Genomic DNA, 14,324 nt, shown 5'->3' on the forward strand with positions numbered 1-14,324 from the left:
AATTTCAGATGAACACCGTAAGCATTTGTACACTAGTATTCCACTATAATTTCATGGCAATATCTCCACATTACTATAAGGCTAATAAGTAAACATCATTTAATTTACTTCCACGATGAAGTTCCTATCTAAAATGCAATTTAAGATTTATGAACCAAAGAAGCAAACTGCCATTAAATTCAAAGAATTATCTGAACTGTTTTTTTTCAATGAAGTATTGGGCATGATCCCATTTCAGGACGGAGTATGAAGATATAGACTTAGGTCTGTAGGAAGATGGCAATAGAAGAATTTGTCTCAAAAACAATCTCTGAGCCAACCTTCCAATCAGTGATTTGGATGGGCTCAGTGACCTGTCTCATTCCTAGTCCCATTCTCTTGCACACCTTGTTGCTCAAGCATCCACAGTAGATTGGAAAAATGTTCCTTATTAAAGGAGTTACATTAAGAACATAAGAAATAGGAGCAGGAATAGGCCATACGGCCACTTGAGCCTGCTCCACCATTCAATAAGATCATGGCTGATCATCTACCTCAACTCCACTTTCCTGCCCAATCCCCATATCCCTCGATTCCCTCAGTGTCCAAATATCCATTGATCTCAGTCTTGAATATACTCGATGACTGAGTATCCACAGCCCTCTGGGGTAGAGAATTCCAAAGATTCACAACCCTGAGTGAAGAAATTTCTCCTCATCTTGGTCTCACCTCTCATTCTTCTAAACTCCAGAGAATTATAGGCCCATTCTATTCAATCTTTCCTCATAGGACAACCCTCTCATCCCAGGATTCAATATAGTGAACCTTCCTTACACCCCCTCTAAGTCAGGTAAGGAGACCAAAATTGTACACAGTATTCCAATTGTGGTCTCACCAAAGGCCTGTATAATTACAGCAAAACCTCCTTACTCTTATACTCCAACTCACTTACAATAAAAGCTAACATACCATTTGTCTTCCTAACTGCTTGCTGTACCTAAACGTTAACATTCATTTTCAAATAATTTATTTGTCAATTTTGTGTATTTGAAATAAATCACCTAGTGATTGTTTTAACAATTTATGATCATTTCCACAATATTTGACAAAGATTACAAGCAGTTACAGGAACTGAAATAGCAAAACAATTATTAGGGTAGATTTTCCTCCGCCTTATATGTGGGAATTAGGCATTCCCCAGCGCAGGGGAGAGGATAGAGGAACAGAGGTCCATTATGTCAGGTCTGAGCCCTACCTTCGCTGCCCCAGGATCCCCTAGTGTTTCCCCAGCAAGCATTAGTAGGTTTGCATCTGTAGTAGGTGCAGGCTAAGCTAGTAGGTGTAGCTAATTTAATGAGAAGGAAGGGGTGTTCTAGGCCTCGCACCCATTTTCCTGGATTGTTGCCCTTTTGTTGTCCCAGTGGAGGGGTGCTAATGAGAAGCTGGACCAGAGGGTCAGTAGGAGTTCCAGGGAAAAGTCAAAAATTATCCAGGCAAGTGATTAAGTTAATTTAAAAGAAAAGCCCAGGGCAAGTTCTATCTCTAGCAAAACACACACACACACACACACACACACACACACACACAGTTGTACAGGTGCATGGCACAGTCTTGATGGGTTTGCACCTGGAGTCCGTCAGGTCATGCAAATGTCCCTGAGGAGGAAAAAAAAGAGCTGCAGCCTCCACACAGTTGCCCATAAGGGGCAACGGCCTTATTTTGTCTGAGATGGCATTACAGGTTTCTGGAAAGTCCAGGAAAAGGAATACTGTAGCATTGATAAGGAAGTTTTTCAGAACTGTTTGCTTTCACAGATAGTAAATTATTAACTCACCACAGGAGACTCGCAAAGTAGTGCATCCTCAATCTTCTCAGTCCTGTGAAGTTTGGGCAATTCATACAGCAAGGTTGGCTGAGGGCCAGAGCTGACACACAACAACAAAAATTTAATGGAGAAATTTGCAGCTGCAATGTACGTTCTGCAGAAATATGCAAATAATCCAGGGCTCTAACCGATTCCCTTTTGGTTTGTGTCGTGTTTTTAAGCCATATTCTATATTGATAACTCCACATTATTGTGTAATGTGACGTGACACATATTTTGTCACAAATTTTTCTTTTAATTCTATAATGAAGTTTGACTTACCTACAAAAACAACATCTGTAATTATCAAAGTAAATCCTTCCCTTTTCATAAGTCACTGGTGAATTTGATTGTTTTGTCCAAACACACTCAAAAGTTGTTGTCTTCTGAAAGATAGCAAATTAATCATATTGGATCTTTTTCTAAAGTAATTCTAACTTTCATTAATTGGTAATTGGATCACAATACAAAACAGCAAGGTCTTCAACATTCAATAGGCAAATCAACTAATAGGTTCCCGTACTCCCATTTAATTAAAAACAAAAAGTAATTGGCAGATTATCAGACTGTTTTCTAGAAATTGATTGCAAATGTGTAGCAAGCATTTAGTAAAAATAGTTTCATACTACAACTCTTTTTAAATACATCTCCGTACACATACATCTTAGGCTATACCTCATATTTACGGTCTCTTATTCTCAATTCAGCAGTGGAATGGGTTCTGAAACGTTAACTCTGTTTCGTTCTCCACAGATGCTGCCTCACTTGCTGAGGTTTTCCAGCATTTTCTGTTTTTATTTTATATTATATTATTAGTGGAATTTCCAAGGTTAGTTGACTGCAGTTGCTCTGTTTGCATTGCTGATTGTTAGCAGGGAACCCATCCTGATGTATACTGAACCTCAATTCCAATTGCTGAAGAGTCCATTCTATGCCAGCCATCTTTTACTTGCTGTGTAATGGTGGTTAATTTAGGCTTAAATTTTCCTCTTGTAGTAAGGTTACCATCCAACTTGAAATATAGTTACCTAATGTAAGCAGCTACGATTGAGTAAAATTATTTTCCCACTATGATTAATGACAAAAGAAGATAGATGAGGATTAGCTGAAAAGAACTCAGAATTACTTGCAAGTCTCCCAATTTTCCTTTTCTTAAAAGCCAGCAAAAAAGACAAAATAGAGGTGGGTTTTAACTCTACATTGTCAATTCAGAAACAAATTGGAGTCCTACCCTCATCAAGCCAGATGTGCAGCTGTGTGTTCATTCTGGAGTGACCAAAACTTTATCAGTCTTTTTCCACATGTGAATTGCCAGCAATGGAAATTAAGTGAAATATTTAGCAGTGCTAACCCATTATCAGCAATTCAGGGGACAATCCATGTTGTAATGTATTAAACCCCACTCCAGAGATTTGAGCACATACTAGAGGCTGACAGTTCAGTTCAATACTGAGAGAGTGCTACACTGTTGGAGGTGCCGTCCTCCAGACGAGATGTTAAACCGAGGCTCCGTCTACCTTCTCAAGTGGATGTAAATGATCCCATGGCACTTTTTGAAGAGAAGCAGAAGAGTTCTTCCAGTATCCTGGTCAACATTAATCTCTCCAATGACATCACTAAAACAAATTAGCTGGTCCCCAACATTGACTCCAGACCCCATGAAATCTCATAGCATCAGGTCAAACATGGGCAAGGAAACCTCCTGCTGATTACCACATACCACCTTCCCTTAGCTGATGAATCAGTCCTCTTCCATCTTGAGCACCACTTGGAGGAAGCACTGAGGGTAGCAAGGGCACAGAATGTACTCTGGGTGGGGGACTTCAATGTCCATCACCAAGAGTGGCTTGGTAGCACCACTACTGACCGAGCTGGCCGAGTCCTGAAGGACATAACTGCCAGACTGGGCCTGCGGCAGGTGGTGAGTGAACCAACACGAGGGAGAAACCTACTTGACCTCGTCCTCACCAATCTACCTGTTGCAGATGCATCTGTCCATGACAGTATTGGTAGGAGTGACCACTGCACAGTCCTTGTGGAGACGAAGTCCCGTCTTCACACTGAGGACATCATCCAATGTGTTGTGTGGCACTACCACTACTGACAGATTCAGAACAGATATAGCAGCTCAAAATTGGGCATCTATGAGACGCTGTGGGCCATCAGCAGCAGCAGAACTGTATTCCAGCACAATCTGTAACCTCATGGCCTGGCATATTCCTCACTCTACCATTACCAACAAGCCAGGGGATCAACCCTTGTTCAATGAGGAGTGTAGAAGAGCCTGCCAGAAGCAGCACCAGGCCTACCTAAAAATGAGGTGCCAACCTGGTGAAGCTACAACACAGAACTACATGCATGCTAAACAGCAGAAGGAACATGCTATAGACAAAGCTAAGTGATTCCACAACCAATCAGATCAAAGCTCTGCAGGCCTGCCACATCCAGTCGTGAATGGTGGTGGACAATTAAACAACTAACGGGAGGAGGAGGCTCTGCGAACATCCCAATCCTCAAAGATGGCACGTGAGTGCAAAAGACAAGGCTGAAGCGTTTGCAACCATCTTCAGCCAGAAGTGCCAAGAGGATGATCCATCTCGGCCTCCTCCCGATATCCCCACCATCACAGAAGCCAGTCTTCAGCCAATTCGATTCACTCCACGTGATATCAAGAAACGGCTGAGTGCACTGGATAAAGTAAAGGCTGTGGGCCCTGATAACATCCTGGCTGTAGTGCTGAAGACTTGTGCTCCAGAACTAGCCGTGCCTCTAACCAAACTGTTCCAGTACAGCTACAACACTGGCAACTACCCGATAATGTGGAAAATTGCCCAGGTATGTCCGGTCCACAAAAAGCAGGACAAATCCAATCTGGCCACATCAGTCTACTCTCAATCATCAGCAAAGTGATGGAAAGTGTCGTCGACAGTGCTATCAAGCGGCACTTACTCACCAATAACTTGCTTGCCGATGCTCAGTTTGGGTTCCGCCAGGACCACTCGGCTCCAGACCTCATTACAGCTTTGGTGCAAACATGGACAAAAGAGTTGAATTCCAGAGGTGAGGTGAGAGTGACTTCCCTTGACATCAAACGCAGCATTTGACCAAATGTGGTACCAAGGAGCCCGAGTAAAACTGAAGTCAATGGGAATCGGGGAAAACTCTCCAGTGGCTGGAGTCATACCTAGCATAAAGGAAGATGGGAGTGGTTGTTGGAGGCCAATCATCTCAGCCCCAGGACATTGCTGCAGGAGTTCCTCAGGGCAGTGTCCTAGGCTTAACCATCTTCAGCTGCTTCATCAATGACTTTCCCTCCATCATAGGTCAGATATGGGGATGTTCGCTGATGATTTCACAGTGTTCCGTTCCATTCGCAACCCCTCAGATAATGAAGCAGTCCGTGCCCACAGGCAGGAAGACGTGGACAACATCCAGGCTTGGGCTGATAAGCGGCAAGTAACATTCGCGCCAGACAAGAGCCAGGCAATGACCATCTCCAACAAGAGAGAGTCTTACTATCTCCCCATGACATTCAACGGCATTACCATCGCCGAATCCCCCACCATCAACATCCTGGGGGTCACCATTGACCAGAAACTTAACTGGACCAGCCACATAAATACTGTGGCTACAAGAGCAGGTCAGAGGCTGGGTATTCTGCGGCGAGTGACTCACCTCGTTACTCCCCAAAACCTTTCTACCATCTACAAGGCACAAGTCAGGAGTGTGATGGAATATTCTCCACTTGCCTGGATGAGTGCAGCTCCAACAACTCTCAAGCAGCTTTGCACCATCCAGGACAAAGCAACACGCTTGATTGGCACCCCATCCACCACCCTAAACATTCACTCCCTTCACCGGCGCACCGTACCACCTACAGGATGCACAGCAGCAACGTGCCAAGGCTTCTTTGACAGCACCTTCCAAATCTGTGACCTCTACCACCTAGAAGGACAAGGGCAGCAAGCACATGGGAACACCACCACCTGCACGTTCCCCTCCAAGTCACACCATCCCGACTTGGAAATATAGCGCCGTTCCTTCATCGTCGCTGGGTCAAAATCCTGGAATTCCCTACCTAACAGCACTGTGGGAGAACCTTCACCACAAGGACTGCAGCGATTCAAGAAGGCGGCTCACCACCACCTTCTCAAGGGCAATTAGGGATGGGCAATAAATGCTGGCCTTGCCAGTGACGCCCACATCCCATGAACGAATAAGAAAAAAATCTCTCATTGTTGTTTCTGGGACCTTGCTGTGTGCAAATGGGTTGCCATATTTGCTTGCATTAATCAGTAACTACACTTCAAAAGTACTTCATTAGCTGTAAAGTGTATTGGGATGTTCTGAGGTCAATAAAGGCTCTACATCAATGCAAGTTCTTTCTTTATTAGTGTCAAATTATAGGCACTTTTGCACTAAAGACTTTTCCACTATTAGCTTAGTTGAAAATGGAGTAGAGAGCAGAGAGACCTTGATGTGTATTTACACGTAGGCCATCCAGTCCCTCGAGCCTGCTCCGCTATTCAATTAGATCATGGCTGATCTGTATAACAACTCCATTTAAATGTCTTATCTCACTATCCCTTGATACCCTTACTTAACAAAAATCTACCGATATCAGTCTTGAAAGCTCTACAGGTCATTCAAGTAGGTAAGACCATAAAAAGACAAACAAAAGCATGGAGGCATCATTGAACTTGTACAAGTTCTTAATTATTCTGCAATTGGAGTACTGTGTACAGTTTTGGGTACTGAATTATACGAAGAATATAAAAGCAGCACTAAGGAAGATCCTGAAAATTAGCAGCACAGGGGTCCCTGTGATTTAGTACTGCAAGGGGGTTGGAGTACAAGAATAAGGAAGTCTTACTGCAATTGTACAGGGCTTTGGCGAGACCACACCTGGAGTACTGTGCGCCATTTTGGTCTCCTTATCTAAGGAGAGATATACTTGCCTTAGAGGCGGTGCAATGAAGGTTCACTAGATTAATTCCTGGGATGAGAGGGTTGTCCTATGAGGAAAGATTGAGTAGAATGGGCCTATACTCTCTGGAGTTTAGAAGAATGAGAGGTGATCTCATTGAAACAAATAAGGCTTGACAAGGTAGATGCTGAGAGGCTGTTTCCCCTGGCTGGAGAGTCTAGAACTAGGGGTCATAGTCTCAGGATAAGGGGTCGGACATTTAGGGCTGAGATGAAGAGGAATTTCTTCACTCAGAAGGAATCTTTGAAATTCTCTACCCCAGAGGGCTGTGGATGCTCAGTCGTTGAGTACATTCAAGATTGAGAGCGATAGATTTTTGGACTCTTAGGGAATCAAGGGATATGGCGATTGGGCAGGAAAGTGGAGTTGAGGTCAAAGATCAGCCATGATCTTATTGAATGGCGAAGCAGGCTCGAGGCGCCATATGGCCTACTCCTGCTCCCATTTCTTATGTAGCACTGAGTGGAAGGTCCTGTGGTTTGGCAGCACTGTGGAAGAAGTACTGGGGATTGAGAACAGTAGGAGATGGAATATGGTGTTTTGCAGTGCTTGGAGTGGGGGTTCAATGTGGGATATATTATTTTTCTAGTGATTTACTCTATGAATAAGTGCTTTGTTCTGAATTATATAATTTTTAATGAGTTTCTTACATTCCATTTATTGGTTTTAGTTCTGGAATTTTAGCTGAGTGAAATTCAAAATAGCAGCTCAATTTTCAGAATAATTTGATTGGTTTGTCTTCGCCCTTCTCCTCACTGGTCATTCAGAATTGGTTTTCATAGTAGTATCTTGGCCGCTTTCCTCAATTACAATTCATACAATCCCTACTACCACTGTTCTGATTTGCTGCTTTACAAATATGAAATTTAAGCCAAATGAACTGCAAGAAATTTTGCCTACAAGTATGACACTAAGCTGCGGTGCTGAAGTGTGATGAAAATGCAGAATGAAGTACCATTTTTAATAGAAATGTTTTGAACTAAAAACTTTAATGAAGGTATTAAAAGTTAATTCCAATGGATACATATTATGAAGTATGTCAGTTTTAGAAGTTTTTGTTTTGTTTAAAACCTTATTTTGCACGTTAAAACTTCCAGTTACTGAGCGGAAAAAAAACATGAAATTTCTTTCAAAAAGTGGAGTAATTGAATTGGTTCACCTTTTTTATTATTATTGGTATATTCTCCTGATTGGTTAATCAGGATTGGTCTGTAAGTTCTCAGTAGTTTCTCACAGGGGTTTTCCCACTGCTTTTCTTGCTTTTGATTCGTACGTTCCCCACTGTTTTACTTACTTAGAAATTACAACACAGTAACAGGCCATTCAGCGCAACCAGTCCATGTTGGTGCTTATTCCTCACGAGCAGTAGTCTTAATCCCATGTGCCCGCCCTGTTCCCATATCCCTTTATTCCTCTTTCCTCCAACCACCAATCTAACCTATTCTTAATTATTGACATGGTTTCTGCTTCAATCAGCAGCTCCAGTAGTGCATTCCACAGCCTCACAACATCCTATGTTTAAAAAAAAGTTCCTCCTGCTCTTTTTCCTAAATCTCATATATTTAATCTTATACCTATGTCCCCAAGTTCTAGACCTCTCAATCACTGGAAACATGCTGTTTCTTTCTTCTTTATCCTATTCCTTCATAATTTTAAACATCTCTATAAAATCACTCAATCATCTCCTCTGTTCTTCATATTTGTATTTCCTCATCGCTGCCAATCAACAAAATGTGACGACAAGTGTGCAAACGTGACAAACAGGAAGCGTTTGCTGGATGCAAAATCTTTAGTACATTAAATCGATTATGCAATACTAGTAGATGTGACTCTGACCACAACTCACCTGACATACTAACTGACGGAGGATGGTCAAGTTTTTCCTGTGTACAGAACCATCTTCGTTTCCATACAAACCAAGAGATCTTGCAGACAAAATGCAACAGTTATTTTTTTTCCTTAAACATGAAATATTGGTAGACTTTCTAGTACCATACATTTTTATAGATGATTTAATTTCTAAACTGTCCATGTTTGCTGTACTGAGGCTCCTTTTAATGGATCTTGAGAGCTTTTGGTATCAGCATATCTGACACAGTTTCGGAAGTGGAAATCCAGTTTCTCCCCAGTTGATCGGATCTGTGAAAGATTTTTTAAGTGTGAAAGCCTGAATATTTTTAAAACACATAATAAATATACTTTTTTTTACATTTGGATGGCAACAGCTCACCATTATCACAAGATAGGTTTCAATGAAGATGCTTCAGCCTACATTTCCACAATCAAGCCCACATTTCCTATTAACCAACAGGTAACTTTATGCAGTAATCTGAGCTTGAAGTAATGAGAGCTAGGACCTGACCTGACCCTAACACAAGATTCCACTACAATTGCAGCATTACTGCAACTGTAGCATGAATGCACTTTAGCTACAAGAAAAACAAGCTGCAAAAATTACAATCCCCACCACTTATACCACCCATGGCAATTAACGCTGACCGCTTTTAATGTATTAACCATGCTAGCTATTCTGGGAAGATTCAGCTCGTTAAGGTGAGATTACTTTGGATCGTCTAACAGCATCAGATTACAGCTTGCACCAAGCAGCACTGACTGCAGCAGCAAACATGGCTGGAAAGAGGAAAGGCATAAGCCTCAGCATGAAAACTGACCACCTGATCAAAATGGATGAACTACCGCGACCAAGTGCAGCACCTCATCTTCCAAAATCTATTGTTGCCAACTTCTAGAGATAGCGTCAACAGCTATACAATGAATGGTATCAAAATTCCAAACCAGACAGAAAAAGGAAGTGCAAGGGTGAGTCTGGGTTGGTGAGGAGGCACTTCTGCGTTGGTTTCAGAATCCTTGTGGGAGAGATGCTTTTGTCAGTGGTCCCCTCTAGCCCAAAAAGCCAAGAACTACTCCTTTTATCATCCATCTCATACAGCGGGCAAACTGCATTAATATCAACGTGCCCGCTACAAGCTTGGGGACTGTATATCAATAATTGAAAAACAAAACAAGACAATGGGCCCTAATTTGCTGTCAAAATAACAGCGAGGCTAATGGTGCTCGCTGTTATTTATGTGAAAATGCTACAGCAACTTAAGGCGAGGGCAGTTTTGGGGTTAAATGCGGAAATCCAAATGATGCTATCCAAGATGTGCCCCTCCGCCATTAGCTTAGTGAAAGTGGCATCTCGTTGTCTGCCTCTGAAATGAATTGAACGGGGTGAATTTTGCGCGGTAGATACGAACTAAACTCGCCCCAGAAAGGTAAGCCTTGTCCGTTTCAGTGTAAGTACCCTTTTAACGATATGATAAGTGTTAATTACTGCCAGTCAACCTCTCTGACACAGAAAATTAACTATTACAAGTGTGGAATCTCATTCCTTCAGGTTTTAATTGTTGTTGGATATTTTAAAAATGTCAAATTTAATTTTTTTTTTACTTTTCCTTTCTGTCTCTTTTTCTGTCTCTCTTAATCCAATCTTTCTTTGCCTCTCTCTTTCTGTACCTGATTTGACATTGAATTCACCCATTCTAACTTACACTTCCTTCTCAGTCCTTGTGCTGTTAATTTCACAATCTTTCAATCTGATTGGTTGAGGAGATACACAGTTGCTTGCTCTATTCAATCAAATCCCAGATGCCCTATTTCCCTCGCTGTGATATTATCAGCTCGCACTTTCACCAACTTGCCACACAAAAAATTTCAAACCTAAACGTGCAATGGCAAGTCTAATTAACAGCAGTCGCTGTGAGATGCCCTGCTACTGCAAATTGTGGCCCACTATATTAATACACTTCAATTTTATGCCCTATTCCCACTCTGTCTTCAGCCTTCTACACTGTTCCAACAAAGCTCAATGTAAGCTGGAGGAACAGCATCTCATCTTTCTACTCGGCACTTTGCATCCCTTTAGCCTGAATACTGACATTAACAACTTCAGACCTTAACTATAGCTGTCATCTTCTCTCTGGCAGTAGTTAATGGCAATGTCAGATGGATTTCCCGGTGAAGTTGGGAAAGCGATTGAGTTGGTGCTAGGGTGATGACTCTTAGCACTTTACAGGTTATTTCATGTCTTTTCCTTGTGTGATTGTAGAGTGTGTTCCCCCCATTCCCCTTGTTCTGTTCTGTTCTTAAATGCTGTTTATCTGCAATATCTTTCAGTTCTGAGGAAGGATTTATACCTGAAATATTTTCTTGACGGATGCTGCTGTTTTCACCATTCTGCTTCAGTTTTTCAGCATTTCCAATATTTTGCTTTATATAGATTATATATACCAACCGTTTTGATAGAGTAAATAAGGAGAAACTGTTTCCAGTGGCAGAAGGGTTGGTAACCAGAGGACACAGAATTAAGGTGATCACGAAAGAGTTGGAGGCGACATAAGGAAAAGATTTTTACACATCGAGTTGTAATGATCTGGAATGCACTGTCTGAAAGGGTGGTGGAAGCAGATTCAATAGTAACTTACAAAAGGGAATTGTATAAATACTTGAAGGGAAAAAAATTACAGGGCTATGGTGAAAGAGCATGGGAATGGGACTAATTGGATAGCTCTTTCAAAGAGCCGGCACAGGTATGATGGGCCGAATGGCCTCCTCCTCTGCTGTACCCATGATACTATGATTATGTGTACACACACAAATTAAAGACAACATTTAAGATATCAATTAAATTGAATAAAAAGGAAGTTAAAAAACGTTAATGGTTAAAAAAAATTGAAAAGATAAAGCAAAAGCAAGAAATATCTTCAGTGCTGCTTTTTTGTAATCTTTCTGCAAAACTTTTCAGTGAAAGTTGACAAGCCACCTCGCCAAGTCTTCAAAGTTACAGCAGGCCTATGCCTTATTTTTGAATACGTTTTGAGTTCTATTCCAATTTTTAAAAATGATTTTTAATGTCTTCCTTATACATACCTAGACATAAGGAAGAACAACTCGACTTTGCCGCCATCCTGCTGTCAGATTCATTTTTTAAAAAAAGACGGCTTCTAAAATCGTGAGAGATGAACATTGAAACTCAAACATTCATTTCACCCGATCAAACTTAATTACAACATGATTATATTTAAGAGGTTTTGTTCCAGCGGTGTTTTCCATGGTCCATCATATTGGTATATCAATAACACTAAACGTAAATATGGGCTAATATTTAGCAAATTATAAGAAAATAACACCAAATCTACAATAAAGTAAATATTTCGTTGTTTTTTTTAAATTAAAAAAGGCGGTCGGGAACAAGCCCCATACCACCGTCAAAATGGAAGCGATCCCACTTACTCTCCTTAAAATCTTAGTCTGACGCTTCGTACTTCACTTTGTTGAGAAAGAGCAGAATCGGCTCCACACACAAACCAAGAAGCTCCGCTCCCCGCGCCCCATAAATAATAGACCGCAGAACGTGGCTCTGAGTGCGGTTATGTCGCGCAGCCTGCTGGGAGTTGTAGTTGACCTCTGCGGCTCTCGCCTCTTCTCCGTGTCGCAAGGCCTACACCTCCCAGAAAGCACTGCTGCCCCCGCCGTGACCTTTCGCGCCTGTACTTCTGGTGATCCCGAGTGACTGTCTAGAAGGTGAGGTCGCTTCGGGAGCAGGGTGATCTGCGTCTTGTCCCAGCTGGTAACTCTTTCGGTGGGTGAAATGTTAGTGATACCGGCGCAGGGTCCTGAAATCACACGTAGAAGAAGGGGATAGAGCCCTGAGACAATATGCCATAATTTTGCTGTAGCAGGGCGTCTAATGGCGTTTGCCGTTCGTTAGACTTGCTCTTGCATGTTTAGGTTTTTAATTTTTTTTTTGCCTGGCAAGTTGCTGAAAGTGGGAGGTGATAATGTCCTAGGGAGGAAAACAGGGCAATTGACCTGAGTGAAGAGGGCAAGCAACTGTGTGTCACCTTAATCAAATTGAAGGATTGTGAAATTAACAGTGCAGATCTGAAGGAAGTGTAAATTAAAGTGGGTGAATTTGCTGTGAAATCAGGCACAGAAATAAAGATTGGATTAAGAGAGAGGAAAAAAGTGACAAAGGAAAAGTTTTTAAAAAACTGAATTTAAAATTTGACGTTTTTAAAATCTCCAACAACAATTAAAACCTGAAGGACTGAGACTCCAACTTGTAGTAGTTAATTTGCAGTGCCAGAGTGGTTGACTGACAGTAATTAACACTTATCATGTTGTTAAAAGGGTACTTAGACTGAAATGGACAAGATTTAACTTTCTGTGGTGTTGAATTCATGTATACAGTGCAAATACAGCAACTTCACGCCGTTCAAGGCATTTCAAAGGTGAGGCAGACAGCAAGATTTTTGCGGAACTAATGGTGGAGCGGTGCATTTTGGACAACAACGTTTGGATTTCCGTGCTAAACCGCGCATCTTCCTTCTCCTGAAGTTGATGTAGCATTTGTGCAAATGCCATTAGCCTCATTGTTATTTTGACAGCAAATTATGGTCCATTGTATTGGGTTTTAAGAAGATTTATGACTAAGTGGGGTTGTCTACTGGGGAGCACAGGATCTCCAGGGTTAGTCTTTTTCAGTATTTGTTGACTTACCTGCATGTTAGTTCTTCAGCTGTATATCGATAAAAAGGTTTGTAAGGACAGCGCTGCTTTCTTTTGGACGTCTCCTTTAGAAGTTAGGATGTGGATCCCCTGGAGCGGGTCAATATCTAAAGGGGTTTCCCACATAAAAATGTTTAAAGACCACCGAACCATAGGGGACTCAGAGAGATCCACACCCGAACGCATACACTTTACATTTATATAACTCAGTAGTTTTCAAACCTCTTTGTTGAGGATCTCTGTAAATATTGACAAGATCCTGTGGATCAACTTCCTAATTTTTGAACGACAGAACCCAAAGAAAAACAGTGCTTTAATTGCAGAAAACATTAATAGAAATAGTGTACTAATATGTCAACAAATAAAGAAATCTGATAATGGTTGTGCAGAATTAATTTATCAAACTGGGGATCCTAGTTGTAAAATCGTGACCTAAGGAATATAAGAGGGGAAGTCATAATTTTAGAAGCAACGGGTAGTGTGTCCTGAACGTACTTGAATTCTTTGAGAATGGAAAGGTTTGTTTGTGATTGTTAATCATATACAATGTATCCGGTCAGTGTGAGCCTGTTAAAGGGAATTTGATGCTTAGATGTATCTTGAGCATCTGATTACAAATCTAAATTTTAAAAAAAATATTCAGCATCATCCAGGTCAAAGCAGTCTGCCTGATCGGTACCTCATCCACTAGCCTAAACATCCACCCCGACTAACACCGACGTACTGTTACTGCACTGTCCACTATCTACAGGATGCACTCCAGCAACAAGGTTTTTTTGGCAGCATCTCCCAAACCCGCATCCTACATCACCTAGAAGGACATGGGCAGCAGGTGCATGGGAACAGTTCACCTCCAAGTCGCACACCATCCTGACTTGAACGTATATTGCCGTTCCTTCATCGTCGCTGGGTCTAAACCCT

At 41.6% G+C, this 14,324-nt stretch overlaps 2 protein-coding genes across 6 annotated transcripts in view; one reads left to right on the plus strand and one right to left on the minus strand.

The window, feature by feature from the left end:
- The window catches only part of dcaf17 (ddb1 and cul4 associated factor 17), a 57,625-nt gene extending 45,392 nt beyond the window's left edge, over positions 1-12,233 (minus strand). Inside the window, exons 1-4 of one of the 3 annotated variants that reach the window (XM_067987472.1) lie at positions 12,126-12,233; positions 8,677-8,969; positions 2,126-2,226; positions 1,814-1,904 (exon numbers count right to left, since the gene is read on the minus strand). In XM_067987472.1, coding sequence (XP_067843573.1) covers positions 1,814-1,904; positions 2,126-2,226; positions 8,677-8,862 — 378 coding nt within the window. In that variant the 5' untranslated portion in view covers positions 8,863-8,969; positions 12,126-12,233. Of the gene's footprint in view, positions 1-1,813; positions 1,905-2,125; positions 2,230-8,676; positions 8,970-11,762; positions 11,925-12,125 lie in introns of those variants that run through there. The other 2 variants (XM_067987470.1, XM_067987471.1) reach the window with 2 other exon arrangements.
- Positions 12,234-12,367: 134 nt separating this feature from the next.
- Positions 12,368-14,324, plus strand: part of mettl8 (methyltransferase 8, methylcytidine) — a 52,507-nt gene continuing 50,550 nt past the window's right edge. For 2 of the 3 annotated variants that reach the window (XM_067987475.1, XM_067987477.1), the window contains exon 1: positions 12,383-12,474. The gene's annotated coding sequence lies outside the window, so the exon portion shown is untranslated. Of the gene's footprint in view, positions 12,475-14,324 lie in introns of all 3 variants that reach the window. The other variant, XM_067987476.1, reaches the window with a different exon arrangement.

The sequence above is a fragment of the Heptranchias perlo genome, chromosome 7 (genome assembly GCF_035084215.1).
Source record: "Heptranchias perlo isolate sHepPer1 chromosome 7, sHepPer1.hap1, whole genome shotgun sequence".
In the NCBI taxonomy this organism is placed as follows: Eukaryota; Metazoa; Chordata; class Chondrichthyes; order Hexanchiformes; family Hexanchidae; genus Heptranchias; species Heptranchias perlo.